This window comes from Oncorhynchus mykiss, chromosome 4 (genome assembly GCF_057628025.1).
Source record: "Oncorhynchus mykiss isolate SJ-2025 chromosome 4, ASM5762802v1, whole genome shotgun sequence".
In the NCBI taxonomy this organism is placed as follows: Eukaryota; Metazoa; Chordata; class Actinopteri; order Salmoniformes; family Salmonidae; genus Oncorhynchus; species Oncorhynchus mykiss.
This window is the reverse complement of record NC_143025.1, coordinates 27702501-27719791: the sequence shown is the minus strand read 5'-3', so window position 1 is coordinate 27719791 and position 17291 is coordinate 27702501. Positions and strand designations below refer to the sequence as shown.

Below are 17291 nucleotides of genomic sequence, written 5' to 3'. Positions count from 1 at the left end.
GATTTTTGCAGTTCGTTCCAGTCATTGGCAGCAGAGAACTGGAAGGAAAGGCGGCCAAAGAGGAATTAGCTTCGTTGGTGACCAGTGAAATATACCTGCTGGAGCGTATGCTACGCGTGGATGCTGCTATGGTGACCAGTGAGCTGAGATAAGGCGGGGCTTTACCTAGCAAAGACTTATAGATGACCTGGAGCCAGTGGGTTTGGCGACGAATATGAAGTGAGGGCCAGCCAACGAGAGCATACAGGTCGCAGTGGTGCATTGATAAACGGCCTGAGTGAACAAACTTAATTTACCACCACCTTTGGTGTCGGACTCGACGACAGTTGCAATCCATTGAAGTGTTGCGATTAGTTGCCCAAAATTCCGTTGCGGGGCATAGCGAAGGGTCAATTGTCATTTATATACTGGGTGGTTCAAGCCCTGAATGCTGATTGACTGACAGCCGTGGTTTATTAGACCATATACCACGGTTATGACTAAACATGTATTTTTGTTGTTCTAATTACGTTGGTAACCAGTTTATAATAGCAATAAGGCAGCTCAGCGGTTTGTGGTATATTGCCAATATGCCACGGCTAAGGGCTGTATCCAGGCACTCCGCATTGAGTCGTGCTTAAGAACAGCCCTTAGCCGTCGTATATTGGCCATATACCTCACCCCCTCGGGCCTTATTGCTTAAGTCTAAGATTGCGTTCCCCTAATCAGACGTTGCATACATCAACCAATGGTTGCGTGCCACGTCTTTGACCGTGTCATCGACTGACAGATTTCTATTACATATGACGTGGTTAGCTGATACTTAAAATACCTATCAAGTCCTTTTAAGACTTGCATCAGCAACGCCAGGGCAGAGGATTGCGCCCTAATACTTTCAAACAAATGTGCAAAGTAGTGGAACGGGTAAAATACCATGAATAGAAATGACTGAAATGATTACATTTTGTTTTCTATTTCAATTGATATATCAATCATTTTTCCCTTAAGATGTTCATTAAAGTTGCTTTGTGCAGAACATGTCAGGTAACAGTTTGATAGAAACCTCAGCAACCAGAGGTAGAGAGAAGGGCAGAGATTACACAGCCTGCTATCCCAGTCATGTCCAAAGCTAGGGTCTGGACAGGGATAGGGGAACCACAGTGCTGGAAACCATTGTTTGAGTGCAGAAGGGCGGAGCAAGTGTGTGTCAGAGTGTCACTTTCCTGTAAACCCAGGTGAGCAAACGTTAGGGGGTTGGGGGGTTCTGAGTCGATGTGATGATGTCTTCCTTCTCTTGGTTAGACCACACACACACCATACCATTCTCGGTTCTCACAAAGAGCAGCAGACTCCTGATGAATGCAGGCTCAGTGGCTCTAAGCTTTTTCATGTGGCTGTTTCTACTTCCCACTGAGAAGTGTGTTTTTGCTTCTGAAATGATCATTTTCTGCTGCATAACTGTTTACAAATATAAATATACATACACAATTCTCTCTGTGACTTTTTATTTAAATTATACAGGTGACAAAGGCAGCAATCCCCCTACTCTCTACAAAAACTCTCTACTGTTGCCTCCATGAAGATTGCTGTGGAGGCATTCCATCATCATTTCAAGGTACTGTGAGGTTTACCATTTCCAGAACTGACAGTCAGACTTGCATGTCACTCAAATGTTCCTCATACCCCAGAAGTAGTTCTGTGGCAATTGGTTAGGGCTGTGAGTACATGTGAGGGGCTTTCTCAAGTAGTCTTTCTAGGTTGTCCTCTTTGTCTGGCCCCACACTGAGATGAACAAGGTGGTTAGAAAGGGTGGTCAGCTAAACACCCCACTTGTTCATTTTTTGGTTTATTTGTCAGGGACCATGTATGTGCAAAAACCCAACTAAGGAGAGACCGAGAGATAAAGGTATGCAATGGTTTGGAGAGCAGATTAAATCAATGTTTTCACTAAGTTTTTAATGACACTGTAGTAAACTATCAGTGCATTTTTTACTTCCATTTTCCAAGTCTGTGTGCATGTGAGCGTGCGTGCATGCATGTATGAAAGTGTGTGAAAGTTTAAATGAGTTTATCTCTACTATGAGCTCATTATTATCTACTTGTCCTGCCACAGCACCAGTCACCTGGCTAAGTTTTCTTTTGAGAGAGGAGTAGATGGAGAGCGTGAGTGAGAGGTGGTGTGAGCTTGTCACAGACCCACCCAGTGTGTGTGGGTGGAAGCTGTGGGTTCCAGTCACCCGAGTTTTTATAAGACTGAGATGCTTAGATAGAAGCACACATCTCCTGCACACAGAGGCGACACACACACTCACGCTCCTCTCTCACACACTTTGCACCATGAGTGGTACACAGGGCTATCCTTACCCCCAGGTGTTTCTAGTGGACAGTGGTAGAGGTCCACAGCCATCGGTCCAACCTCCAGGCATGCTGCCCTGCTGGTCCTTCCCTCCTGCCCAAGAGAGAGTGATGGAGCGGGGCAGGGGCAGAGGCTGCAGGGGGGTTGGCTCCTGGAGCCTGACTATGGCTCTGCTGTTTCTGCTGCTGCTGGTGTTTGGGGCATTGGGACTGGGTACCTACCAGATAATCAAACTACAGACTCAACTCGACGGGATACAACAGGTGAGGGTGTGTGTTTGGGTGGGGTTCTCCTGGTGCAAGTCTGCTCTCTGATTTCTATTTGTATCAAAGGGTCTCTGTATTTCGTCACTTCTCTGTCTCATTTGGTTCTTTCTGTATGATGTCAGCATCTTTCTTTGCAATGACTCTGCACTGATCCTCTGCCAAAACCATCAATGAAATAGACGCATTGAGGAATTTGTGGTAGTTCATATTTAGTGTCTCGTTGCCTTTCATTGTTTTTGTTGTTGGCTAAAACATCTTAACTTACTGATGAGAAAAAGAGAGACATATAGTAACAAAATGCAATATCGTAGCAACAAGAAGAAAAGACTGAACCTAAAAAAAGATGCATCCTACCATTTAATTATCACCTTGATGATTATTGTGACCACTGGAAAAGGAGTGGGAGACTGGTGAGGGGTAGGGGACAGACAGAGGTAAAGTGTTGATGGAAAATAGGCAAAACAGGCTTTAACTTTTGTGCAAGTTTTCTTGCTGCCTCTGCATCTCAGACTATTAAGTAGCAGTGACATTTAAAGACGTCAGCCCAGACCGGAATCTGTTCAGAGTTGTGGTCACCAGTCCAGCGGTGCTACAGGAAATCCTTGACTCATAATACATGTTCAGAGAAGAGCTGATGTTCAGTGTATCTTAGCGCTACATTTATATTGATCACCTTTAACCACAAAATGTCATGTAACATCTGTGATGTGGATATTTTATATTGATGCGAAAGAACTTGTGTTTGTGTGCGCTAATGTGAAGTGGCAATGAGATGTATCTCTTCTTTTGTCACAGGAAATTAACATTGAGATTGATGGTCGTGGGCCTGAGAAGCTAGTGGGTGACCTTCCAGAGACCGATCCAAACAGAGGGAAGACAGCCGGCAGACCTGCAGCACATGTTATAGGTAAGCTGGGGGCAGAGCCGGCCAGAGCCACTAAGCGACATAAGTGACCGCTCAGGGCCCCGTGGCCACTAGGGGGCCACAGACCAAAAATAAATACAAATGTGGGTCTCAAATTACAGTTGTGAGTTAGAATAGTAGAATACACAAGATGCCATTTCTAAATTTGGTTGTGCATCAGCAGTTTTTATTTTATGTCAGTCACTAAATTAGCCCATGTCAGCCTATTTTTTAAAAATGTATTGGTAAGTTGGTCTAGCCAGCTATCATGATCGAATTACCGACCAGGCACGAAGGGCACATGCCCAGGGGCCCTGACCTCTAGGGGGCCCCCATTGATTTTGTTAGTCACTCTCACTCAGATATCATATGAACATGATTTAAAAAATGTGTCTCCGTCCTATGGCAAAATGAGTAGAATTGCAGGAAATTGGCTGTAAAACTGCAAAATTGTCTCTCCGCCCCATGGCTAAATTAAATTAGTTATGAAACTGCAAAATCTCCAACTCATGGCAAAATGTATATAATTGAAGGAACTCTAAAACTTTTTTTCTCTCCACCATCAAAATGTTGCTTAGGGCTCCCAAAAGGCTAGGGCCTGCTCTGGCTGAGTGCAGTTCAAATCAAAAGTTTAATTACTTTATTTTGGTGTGTAGGCTTTTGCTCCAGCACTGCTCTGACATACCGGATTCTAGTAATCAGCTGCACATCAGGACCTTGATTAATTGAATTAAGCATGCACTCCTGATGTAGGCCCAGTGGAGTGTCATCTCTAACGCCATTCTCCCTGCTGTCTCCTTTTGTCTCCCTCAGGCCGGATTGAGAAGCATGTTTCACAGAATACCTTGCGTTGGGAGCCAAAGGCGGGGCGGGCCTTCACAGAGGGGGGCGTGGTCTATCGGGATGGCGGTCTGCAAGTCAACGAGACTGGGCTCTACCACATCTACTCCCGGGTGCAGTTTGAAGCCAATCACTGCACCCCTACAGATGCCTTGGTTCACTCTGTGTTTGTAAGAAGGCCAGGGAATCGCAAGTCTCTCACCCTAATGGAGGGACACAGGGAGGGCTACTGCAACCTGGGCTCTCATGGGCATGTCTGGACCTCGGGGAGTTACCTGGGATCCACACTGAAGCTTGAAAAGCAGGACTGGTTGTATGTGAATGTCTCCCATCCAGCCATGCTCAGCCACGCTCATCATGCCAACTTCTTTGGACTCCACAAGATCTAGAGAACAGAAGATCAGGAGATCTGTTTCATGTCTATTTTCTGTCCAATGACCATTATATTTTGCCAGAACAGTAATGGCAGTGCAATGAGCATTCATTTATTTATTTGTGATGTTAGAAGTGCAGTGGGTTTCAACTGATATTTCAATCCTAGAACCTTAACACTAATATGCTTGTGAGGAAAGTGGTATTTAGTATTTATTCAGATAAAAAAAATCTGACACTGATGATCCCAGCAGCAGGTCTGAATGTATGTTCATTAGAACGCAGAGAAATAATATGCATGTTTGGGATTTAATATAATGTCAACGGGTATACAACATTCTATTGTAATAAATAAGTATTTGAAAGAGTTCTGACTTTTTGAGGTCTTTGTCAGATGTCTGTTTGAATGTCGTGAGTGTCCGTGCTTGCAAAAAGGAGGACTCAGTTCTTTTAATGTTTTTTTTTGCATTGAGCTGGGTTGTGGACATGAGGTTAAGGTTAAGATTACGGCTACACTCTTAGAAAAAAGGGTTCCAAAAGGGTTCTTTGGCTGTCCCCCTTTTTGTTTCCAGGTAAAACCCGTTTTGGTTTCAGGTAGAACCATTTGGGGTTCCATGTAAAATCCTCTGTGGAAAGGGTTCTACATGGAACCCAAAAGGGTTCTTCAAAGTGTTCTCCTATGGGGACAGCTGAAGAACCCTTTTAGTATAGGGTGAGCATTGAGCCAGGGTGTTGACATGAGTTTAGGGTTAAGGTTATAGCTAGGGCTAGGGTTGAGCCAGGGTGTGAATGTAGGAGACATGTTTCAGGCTCATGGTTGCCTGTGGTCTCTTGATGAGGTAGCGCTGCCTGCGACTTCAAAATCAGTGCAAGAGAATTGGACTACCAGTGTAAACGCAGCCCAAAATACACAACAGTATCTGAGTGTGAACTGAGAGAGAGTTTAGTTCAGTAGCGGTGTGTGGGTAAAAAATCATATAACCTGTTAGTTCACCTTGTGACCGTGATACTGTATATAGGCCTAAAGGATGAAACAATAAGACAGTGGCAGAATAAATTCAACCACACCTTTGTTACATCATAAATCCGGGGAGCAACCTCTGTCCAGTGAAGTACACAAAGCATATTGCATGTAACAAACACTTACATGAACTACAGCATGGTCAAGGAAGTTAATGTTTAAGACATTTTCGTACCACTTAACAACTATTGATTTAGATCCACGGAGAGTTACCGCAAGTCACAAAGAAAACAGGAGCTGCCTCCACTATTCCAGCACATTTTCAACTTCAATATTTCAACATTAAATTACATATCCTTAGTCTACAGTCATGGCCAAACGTTTTGAGAATGACACAAATATGAATTTTCACAAAGTCTGCTGCCTCAGTTTGTATGATGGCAATTTGCATATACTCCAGAATGTTATGAAGAGTGATCAGATGAATTGCAATTAATTGCAAAGTCCCTATTTGCCATGCAAATGAACTGAATCCCCCCCCCCCAAAAAAAAATAATTCAGCTGCATTTCAGCCCTGCCACAAAAGTAGCAGCTGACATCGTGTCAGTGATTCTCTCGTTAACACAGGTGTGAGTGTTGACGAGGGCAAGGCTGGAGATCACTCTGCCATGCTGATTGAGTTCAAATAACAGACTGGAAGCTTCAAAAGGTGGGTGGTGCTTGGAATCATTGTTCTTCCTCTGTCAACCATGGTTACATGCAAGGAAACACGTGCCGTCATCATTGCTTTGCACAAAAAGGACTTCACAGGCAAGGATGTTATTTTGCTGCCAGTAAGATTGCACCTAAATCAACCATTTATCAGATCATCAAGAACTTCAAGGAGAGCGGTTCAATTGTTGTGAAGAAGGCTTCAGGGCGCCCAAGAAAGTCCAGCAAGTGCCAGGACCGTCTCCTAAAGTTAATTCAGCTGCGGGATCGGGACACCACCAGTACAGAGCTTGCTCAGGAATGGCAGCAGGCAGGTGTGAGTGCATTTGCACACACAGTGAGGCGAGGACTTTTGGAGGATGGCCTGGTGTCAAGAAGGGCAGCAAAGAAGCCACTTCTCTCCAGGAAAAACGTCAGGGACAGATATTCTGAAAAGGGTACAGGGATTGGACTGCTGAGGACTGGGGTAAAGTCATTTTCTCTGATGAATCCCCTTTCTGATTGTTTGGGGCATCCAAAAAAAAGCTTGTCCAGAGAAGACAAGGTGAGCGCTACCATCAGTCCTGTGTCATGCCAACAGTAAAGCATTCTGAGACCATTTATGTGTGGGGTTGCTTCTCAGCCAAGGGAGTGGGCTCAATCACAATTTTGCCTAAGAACACAGCCATGAATAAAGAATGGTACCAACACATCCTCCGAGAGCAACTTCTCCCAATCATCCAGGAACAGTTTGGTGACGAATAATGCCTTTTCCAGCATGATGGAGCACCTTGCCATAAGGCAAAAATGATAACTTGTCACGTTCTGACCTTAGTTCCTTTATTATATCTTTGTGTTAATTTGGTCAGGGCGTGAGTTGGGGTGGGTAGTCTATGTTCTTTTTTCTATGTTATATTTCTGTGTTTGGCCTGGTATGGTTCTCAATCAGAGGCAGCTGTCTCTGATTGAGAATCATACTTAGGTAGCCTGTTTTCCCCATTTTGGTTGTGGGTGATTGTTTTCTGTGTCTGTGTTTTCCACACAGAACTGTTTCGTTTTCAGTTTGTGTAGTGTTCAGTTTGGATATAAAATATGACGAACACTTAACATGCTGCGTATTGGTCCGATCCTTCCTACTCAGAAGAGGAGGACGAAAACCGTTACTTAACTAAGTGGCTCGGGGAACAAAACATCAATATTTTGGGTCCATGGCCAGGAAACTCCCCAGAACTTAATCCCATTGAGAACTTGTGGTCAATCCTCAAGAGGCGGGTGGACAAACAAAAACCCACAAATTCTGATTAACTCCAAGCATTGATTATGCAAGAATGGGATGCCATCAGTCAGGATGTGGCCCAGAAGTTCATTGACAGCATGCCAGGGTGGATTGCAGAGGTCTTGAAAAAGAAGGGTCAACACTGCAAAAATTGACTCTTTGCATTAACTTCATATAATTGTCAATAAAAGCCTTTGACACTTGTGAAATGCTTGTAATTATACTTCAGTATTCCATAGTAACATCTGACAAAAAATATCTAAAGACACTGAAGCAGCAAACTTGGTGGAAATTAATATGTGTGTCATTCTCAAAACTTTTGGCCACGGCTGTAATACAGTGACAACTGAAAGATACCAAAAAACGTTATATGATGTGGCTGTCCCTGGTTCTGATTTCTGTTTGCGTGAAGTGCAAGTAGAAAAAACATTTTGACTCACCCTACTTGTAGAGAAATGCCAATGCCATCCTCCTCTCATTCATGTTGTTGAAACTCTCTCATGCAGTACACACCTTTATTTGTTGTTGTCCTAGGCTACTAGGCTAAAATGTTTGCTCGCTCGTCTAACCTCCTTTCATGGGCAACATTAGCTAGTTAACATTAGCCTTCTACATCTAGCTACATATTGAACTTCCATCCTCTCAGGCCAGGGGCACAATGTATGAATTGATGGATGGATCAGAATTGCTGTTATAATCATTGGCCAATACGGAGAATTTAGTAAAACCACAAGTCCAAATCCCAATCTCCATCCATGACTAAATTAGGAAAGGGATCATTTTAGCTAGCTTGCTAACCACAACGAGACAACACAACGAGATGCAACAATTCACGTTGTTTCTGTCAACGATGTATGCTCTCAATGCAATTTGACAGGAGTGATGCCAAATCAAAACTGCCTTCCCTTGACACCTTTTTGGTGCGCCAGGACCATTCACAGTTGAGATCACTCAGTTTAGCTCAACGCTGTTCGGCTTCTATATTATAAATGTTTTATATCAAGGGAGGCCAAATGTTCGCTGGCTTCCCTTGCGTTCAATGCAACGGGCGGCAACAATGTCATACTCTTTTTGACCAGACAGATTCAGATAGAAGGGCTACACATACAGAGACAGAGGGGTGCTGTTTCGCTCGCTCGGATGCTTTCTCCATTGAAATAAATCTAGCCTCTTGTGAATTGAAGGAAAATTATAAAACACAGAGAGACAAAAGATTAACTATTTTCTTTTCTCTGTCAGTTTATTGGGGAAGCCTGGCTTCCCATGGCATCCACGAATACACCCTACTGGTTTAGTTGTGTGCCGAGGCAATGAATCTGCATCAGGGCCAGACAAAACGACAGACAGACAGGCCCACCTAGACCCCCCCCCCCTCCTATCTCACATTCCATCCCCTGTGAAAGTCACACAGGAAGTTAGAGCAGCATCAGAAGTACGCTCTGTTCTTCTCTGAGGTCTGGCTTAACGCTCTGACACTGCCGTGTCCCCTCGCCTGTGCCTTCAGTGTCTTTACACAGTGTGTGTGTGTGTGTGTGTGTGTGTTTGAATGCGGTGCGATGCAGTGCAGTGAAGTGCATGAGAGGCAGATGTTAAATTTTGCAGGACTGCATCTGCCTCCATCACACTGCAGTTGCAATGGTAGTCCGCAACTTGTTTTCTTGTATTCTTTTTTTTATCTTCCAAAAATAGATAGGAGAATTATGGTATAATAACCTATTTTACATTAGAATAGAGCTTATAAACTGTTACATTGACTGATAAGACTGATAAATTATACACCGAATAAAAATATAAACACAACACGCAACAATGTCAAATATTTTACTTAGTTACAGTTCATGTAAGGAAATCAGTCAATTTAAATCATTGGATTAGGCCCTAATCTAAGGATTGTTGATCAGACTGTTTGTAACGGTTTTCTTGTGGTGAAGTAGAGGCGGACCAAAAAGCAGCGTGATTATATTGATTCATGTTTAATAACAAAAAGGATAAACACGAACACTATAAAACAACAAACGTGGAAAACCAAAAACAGCCCTGTCTGGTGCAAAACACAGAGACAGGAACAATCACCCACAAACACACAGTGAAACCCAGGCTACCTAAGTATGATTCTCAATCAGAGACAACTAATGACACCTGCCTCTGATAGAACCATACTAGGCCGAAACATAGAAATACCCCAAAACATAGAAAAACAAACATAGACTGCCCACCCAACTCACGCCCTGACCATACAAAATAAATACAAAACAAAGGAAATAAAGGTCAGAACGTGACACTGTTGATTGTGGCCTGTGGAATTTTGTCCAACTCCTCTTCAATAGCTGTGCGAAGTTGCTGGATATTGGCGGGAACTGGAACACGCTGTCGTACAAGTCGATCCAGAGCTTCCCAAACATGCTGAATGGGTGACATGTTTGGTGAGTATGCAGGCCATGGAAGATCTGGGACATTTTCAGCTTCCAGGAATTGTGTACAGATACTGTAGATCCTTGTGACATGGGGCCGTGCATTAACATGCTGAAGGTGATGGTGGCGGATGAATAGCACAACAATGGGCCTCAGGATCTTGTCATGGTATCTCCGTGCATTCAAATTGCCATTGATAAAATGCAATTGTGTTTGTTGTCCGTATTTTATGCTTGCCCATACCATAACCCCACCTCTGTTCACAATGTTGACATCAGCAAATCGCTCGCCCATCTTCCCGGTACAGTTGAAACAGGGATTCATTCGTGAAGAGCACACTTCTCCAGCGTGCCCGTGGCCATCGAAGTTGGTAACGACGCCAACCTACAGTCAGGTCAAGACCCTGGTGAGGACAACAAGCACGAAGATAAGCTTCCCTGAGATAGTTTCTGGCAGTTTGTACAGAACTTCTTCGGTTGTACAAACTCAGTTTTATCAGCTGTCTGGTTGGCTGGTCTCAGACGATCCCGTAGGTGAAAAAGCTGGGTGTGTAGGTCCTGGGCTGGCATGGTTACACGTGGTCTGCCATTTTGAGGCCATTTGGATGCACTGCCAAATTCTCAAAAACTACAGTGGAGGCGGCTTATGGTAAAGAAATTAATACTCAATTATCTGGCAACAGCTCTTGTGGACATTCCTGCAGTCAGAGTGCAAAACTTGAGACATCTGAGGCATTGTGTTGTGTGACAAAACTGCACATTTTAGAGTGGCCTTTTATTGTCCCCCAGCACAAGGTGCACCTCTGTAATGATATGCTGTGTAATGATCAAGCTTCTTGATATGCCACACCTGTCAGGTGGATGGATTATATTGGCAAAGTAGAAATGCTCACTAACAGGCATGTAAACAAATTTGTAAACAAAACCTTTGTGAGAAATATGCTTTTTGTGCAAATGGAACATTTTGGGGATCTTTCATTTCAGCTCATGAAACATTTAGGGATAGGGTCAAGGTTAGATTTGGTTGCATATGAAACAAAACATTTAGCTGTGTGACCAGGAGTTTTATTTTGGGAGCACTGTGCGACTAGGAAAAAATTGCCCAGATAATAATTGTTAGAATGATAAGGCTTCCCTGTACCTTTGTTTCCAAGTTCCCTAGAGAAAAAAGCCAGGTCAAATTCGTTAGCGTCATAGTTGCACCATTACTTCAGTGAAAACGGGTTGCTTCTAGCACAACCAAGTCAAAAGATCTGACCCATATTAACTGCTCAACATTTTACGTTAATAAACATTTTACATTCATAAACATGGGCTGTCCTAAAAGTACTTGTGCTTTGTTAACCATTTGTTTACACTTTGTTCAGTCATTTTACATCATTTTACATCATTGGCTAGCAAACTAACAACCTGCTCACTTCACCAGGGGCGGCAGGGTAGCCAGGGTAGCCTAGTGGTTAGAGCGTTGGACTAGTAACCGGAAGGTTGCAAGTTCAAACCCCCGAGCTGACAAGGTACAAATCTGTCATTCTGCCCCTGACCATGACTGTTCCGTCATTGAAAATAAGGATTTGTGACTTGCCTAGTAAAATAAATAAAACCACTATATCCAAACTTTTGGAGGCACCGAAAGAAAGGAGTGGTTTCACCTCCTCCACCCATCTCAAACCTATTCTTCAGGAGATCAATAATCATAGTAATGAATGAATGACATATCTCTTGCATGTCATCATCACAAACCTGACGTTTTTAAAGAGACAGTGTACAACGCATCTCAATAGGAAAATAGTGTTTTTACACAATGCAGAATCCTAATATTCCACAAATGACTTCAAAAGCAGCTAGAATTGAAATATGTCCAATATAGGCTGCTATTTTTTTTTATTTGGGAGCAACGGTACTCTAGCATCAGCTGTAAGGGAGGCAGAGACCATGTTACCATACTACCCACACATTCTACCTGAATGTCAACATTTCATTTTTTTTAAACTTTATTTAACTAGGCAAGTCAGTTAAGAACAAATTCTTATTTACAATGACAGCCTAGGAACAGTGGTTTAACTGCCTTGTTCAGGGGCAGAACGACAGAGTTTTACCTTGTCAGCTCGGGGATTCAATCTAGCAACATTTACGGTTACTGGCTCAACGCTCTAACCACTAGGCTACCTGCCGCCCCACATTTAAACCTGGGTAGATGAACCACAGGTTCACTGTGGTATCAACCAGCTTGTCGAGCAGACATTCATCCAATGCAACTCGTATTATTACATTAATATACACGTTACACACAGTACACATTACATATGCAGGAATCAATACCTGAACCCCACTGTATATTAGCCTGGGTACCAATCTGTCTCTGCCATCATGCCACTCCTTGACATGGCAAAGAGTTGACTTGATCGCACAAAGAGATCTGGGACCAAGCTAGCCGTAGATGTGACCACCAGGTAAAAAAATTCAGGTTGTCTGCACGCTTAAAGATCATGGTACACTAGCTCTCTGAGCTAAAGCCTAGGCATAAACTCTGGGAGATAACACAAGTCTGCAGAATTCACTTTACTTTATACAGCTTAAATATGTCAGGCTGCCATTGACATACACACTGTCATGCAAGTCTGCCATTGACATCAATGCACAACTACGGACCTCATTTACTCAAGGATCTGAGAAAACGGGTATAAATCTGCTATAGCTACATCTAGTGGCTACTGCATTTCCTTCATCTACCCAGTCCTGTCCGATCTGTTTATGCAGAAGGCAGGAAACAATTTCTCTGATGAAATGCAGTGTTTCCTCAGTCTCTCAGTCGATGGCATCATCTGCCTGTCAGATAAGGAACTGCAGCCAGCTTTGGATATTATACGGTGGCCTGTATGTAAAAATGTGTGTGTGTGCGCGTGCGTGCGTATATGTGTGTGCACGTGCGTGTGTTTGTGTGCGTACGTGTGGATGTGCGGCATACGTGTGTGTTTTTTTCTCAACATGGGAATTGGAACTTGTACTTCAACTAAAACTACATTTAGTCCAGGAGGACATTTAATCTGTGTCTGGTCAATAACTCAACTCTCTCCCCAACAACTTCCTTCCCATCTTTTTTTACATGTCAAGGGAAGGGTTTGAAAAACAACAGTTTAATAAAACACACATACACATACACCTACACATTAACACACAGAAACAGTACATCAATATAATGAATATCATAGGCCTAATAGTACTTTAGAGCTGTTTTTGCACACAATTTGCACACAATATAGCTATGTTTTGTGTCATCGGGAAAAGCCTGTATCAACCCTTGATACAGTTTGGAAATCAACTTAGATAACTCACCAACGTTAGCCAACTTTTGGCTGGCTCCAGCAGTGGTACAATGGCACATCATCAATTTTATAGGACAAACAAAGGCTACAAAACATTTCCATACACACAAGAGCTGTTAAATACTGCTAAATGATAGATAGCGAGAGACTAGATAGAGCTGAACTGGCTGTGGTAGCTACTAGCTAGCTAGCTAGCTAATTAAACTAGCTGCTAGTAGTTCATTCACTTCAGTAGAGAAGCGATTCAGTGCAGTGAATTTCTAAACACAGATTCAACTACAAAGACACGGGAGGTTATCCAACACCTCACAAAGAAGGACACCTATTGGTAGGTGGTTAATAAAATGATTATGCAGACATTGAATATCCCTTTGAGCATAGTGAAGTTTTTAATTACACTTTGGATGGTGTATCAATACACCCAGTCACTACAAAGATACAGGCGTCTTTCATAACTCAGTTGCCGGAGAGGAATGAAAACGCTCAGGGATTTCACCATGAAGCCCACGGTGACTTTAAAACAGTTACAGAGTTTAATTGCTGTATTATGAGAAAATTGAGGATGGCTCAACAACATTGTAGTTACTCCACAATACTAACCTAAATGCATAAAGTAGATGTAATTTCTTCCAGGTATGGGCCCTCCTATGAGTGCAGGCGCTTGCATCAAAAAAATGTATGCACATAACAGGTCCTTGGTCAGTCTCCCTAGGTGAGACAAAAAGAAATTGCAACCTGCTTTTTTCTCAGCTAATAGTCGGCACAAAATAATATTTTAGCAGCCCAATTCATAAGCAAATGAAACACATTTTTTTTTACATCTGGTTATAATCAGTTCAATGACAATAACATTTCCTGATTACACTAATAAAATCACCAATGTCAATATTAAATGAGGTTTTTAACATTTTGTGCATTGATTGGGGAAAAACAGCTTGCAATCAAGAGAAAATGTGTTCTGAAAAATCTCAAAATAATTCTTACCATATTTCTCCAATGTCATACCAGAGTGTCTTGTTTGCAACGAAACGGTTGTTGTTTGTAAATAATAAAAAATTAGACATCCTTATGAATCTAAGCACTGCTCCTTCAAAAGTCACCTTCCTACCCAGACAGAGGCTCACCTACACAGAAAAATGTAAGCTTCAACTGCTGGCTACTCATCCATTTCTTAACCCAACAATAGACGTACTTCCGTAAAAGATGCCTGGGATTCAACGTTTATTTTTTTTCAATTAATATGGACAAAATAGCAAAGTAAATTTTTTGTCTCCTCCAATATTGAGGAATGTCATAGACTATTCAATATATTCCCATATGCATCAGAGGTGTGTCTTTTGTGGGCCTTTTAAAGCTTGCATAAGGCATCACAAAGTTAAGTATTGTTATAGAATGCTTTATATTATCTGGATTCCTTTTCTTTATTTATTTCAAAATATAAAGCTAACAAGAGGTATCCTTTAGCCCTTTTCTTTAACAAAGGATATGGCATACAGTACCCTCACTCAATTTGAGCCCTTGTTTTAACCGAATACACCAAGTCCTTATATAAGAAAATAAACTATACAGTGCATTCAGAAAGTATTCAGACCCTTCTACATTTTGTTACGTTACAGCCTTATTCTAAAATGGATTAAATAAATGTTTTTCCACATCAATCTACACACAATACCCCATAATGAAAAAGCGGTAAAACAGTTTTTTAGAAATGTTTTCAAATGTATTAAATATAAAAAACAAAGTATTCAAACCCTTTGCTATGAGACTTGAAATTGAGCTCAGGTGCATCCTGTTTCCATTGATCATCCTTGAGAAGTTTCTACAACTTGATTGGGGTAAATTCAAGAGCTCCTCTGTTGAGATGAGAAAACCTTCCAGAAGGACAACCATCTCTGCAGCACTCCACCAATCAGACATTTACGGTAGAGTGGCCAGACAGAAGCCACTCCTCAGTAAAAGGCACATGACAGCCTGCTTGGAGTTAGCCATAAGGCACCTAAAGGACTCTCAGACCATGAGAAACAAGATTACATGGTGTGATGAAACCAAGATTGAACTCTTTTGCCTGAATGCCAAGCGTCACGTCTGGAGGAAACCTGGCACCATCCCTACAGTGAAGCATGGTGGTGGGAGCATCATGCTGTGGGGATGTTTTTCAGCGGCAGGGACTGGGAGACTAGTCAGGATCGATGGAAAGATGAACGGAGCAAAGTACAGAGAGATCCTTGATGAAAACCTGCTCCACAGCGCTCAGGACCTCAGACTGGGGTGAAGGTTCACCTTCCAACAGGACAACAACCCTAAGCACACAGCCAAGACAACGCAGGAGTGGCTTCGGGACAAGTCTCTGAATGTACTTGAGTGGCCCATCCAGAGCCCGGATTTGAATCCGATTGAACATCTCTGGAGAGACCTGAAAATAGCTGTGCAGCGACGCTCCCCATCCAACCTGACAGAGCTTGAGAGGATCTGCAGAGAAGAATGGGAAAAACTCCCTAAATACAGGTGTGCCAAGCTTGTAGCGTCATACACAAGAAGACTTGAGGCTGTAATCGCTGCCAAAGGTTCTTCAGCAAAGTACTCAGTAAAGCGTCTGAATACTTATTTAAATGTAATATTTTTTATTAATCTGTTTTTGCTTTGTCACTATGGGGTATTGTGTGTAGACTGATGAGGGGATAAAAATGTAATAAAATTTAATTTGATTTTAGAATAAGGCTGTAATGTAACAAAATGTGTAAAAAGTCAAGGGGAATACTTTCCGAATGCACTGTATATTTAGAATCCCTATTAATTCAATTCCATCTCTGTGGGCCTAGTAATAATGATTTGTCATTTAACTTTTAAAATGTATTATATTTTACTGGGGCATAAACCCAACCCAGCAGTAGTGTGTATTTGTTTCATCTTTTTTTTATTTTACCTTTACTTAACTAGGCAAGTCAGTAAAATTCTTATTTACAATGACGCCCTACCAAAAGGCCTCCTGCGAGGACAGAGGCTGGGATAAAAAAAATATAAAAAACTATAGGACAAAACACACATCACGACAAGAGAGACAACACAACACTACACAAATAGAGACCTAAAGACAACAGCATAGCAAGGCAGCAACACATGACAACACAGCATGGTAGCAGCACAATATGACAACAACATGGTAGCAACACAACATGGCAGCAGCACAACATGGTACAAGCACTATTGGGCACAGACAACAGCACAAAGGGAAAAAAGGTACAGACAACAATACATCACGCAAAGCAGCCACAACTGTCAGTAAGAGTGTCCATGATTGATTATTTGAATGAGTCTCCAGTTTGAGTGTTTGTTGCAGCTCGTTCCAGTCGCTAGCTGCAGCGAACTGAAAAGACCAGCAACCCAGCAATGTGTGTGCTTTGGGGACCTTTAACAGAATTTGACTGGCAGAACGGGTGTTTGTGGAGGATGAGGGCTGCAGTAGGTATCTCAGATAGGGGGGAGTGAGGCCTAAGTGGGTTTAATAAATAAGCATCAACCAGTGGGTCTTGTGACGGGTATACTGAGATTACCAGTTTACAGAGGAGTACAGAGTGCAGTGATGTGTCCAGTAAGGAGTATTGGTGGCAAATCTGATGGCTGAATGGTAAAGAACATCTAGCCACTCGAGAGCACCCTTACCTGCCGATCTATAAATTACGTCTCCATAATCTAGCATGGTTAGTATGGTCATCTAAATCAGGGTTATTTTGGCAACTGGGGTGAAAGAGGAGCGATTACGATAGAGGAAACTACATCTAGATTCAACTTTAGCCTTTAGCATTGATATGTGCATGTATATGTGCACTGATATATTCATGGATGCCAAGGGAAGCCAGGCTTCCCAAAAAAATCTACCAATAAAAAAAACGTACAATTATTTATCTTTCGTCTT

At 42.4% G+C, this 17291-nt stretch overlaps 1 protein-coding gene across 1 annotated transcript; it reads left to right on the top strand.

Moving 5' to 3' along the window:
* The first annotated feature begins 2259 nt into the window (after positions 1-2259).
* Positions 2260-5085, top strand: LOC110521615 (tumor necrosis factor ligand superfamily member 6-like). Its single transcript, XM_021599295.3, has 3 exons — positions 2260-2598; positions 3397-3508; positions 4319-5085. Exons 1-3 carry the CDS (start codon positions 2317-2319, stop codon positions 4732-4734), a joined length of 810 nt encoding a protein of 269 aa, XP_021454970.3. The 5' UTR covers positions 2260-2316; the 3' UTR covers positions 4735-5085.
* Positions 5086-17291: the final 12206 nt, after the last annotated feature.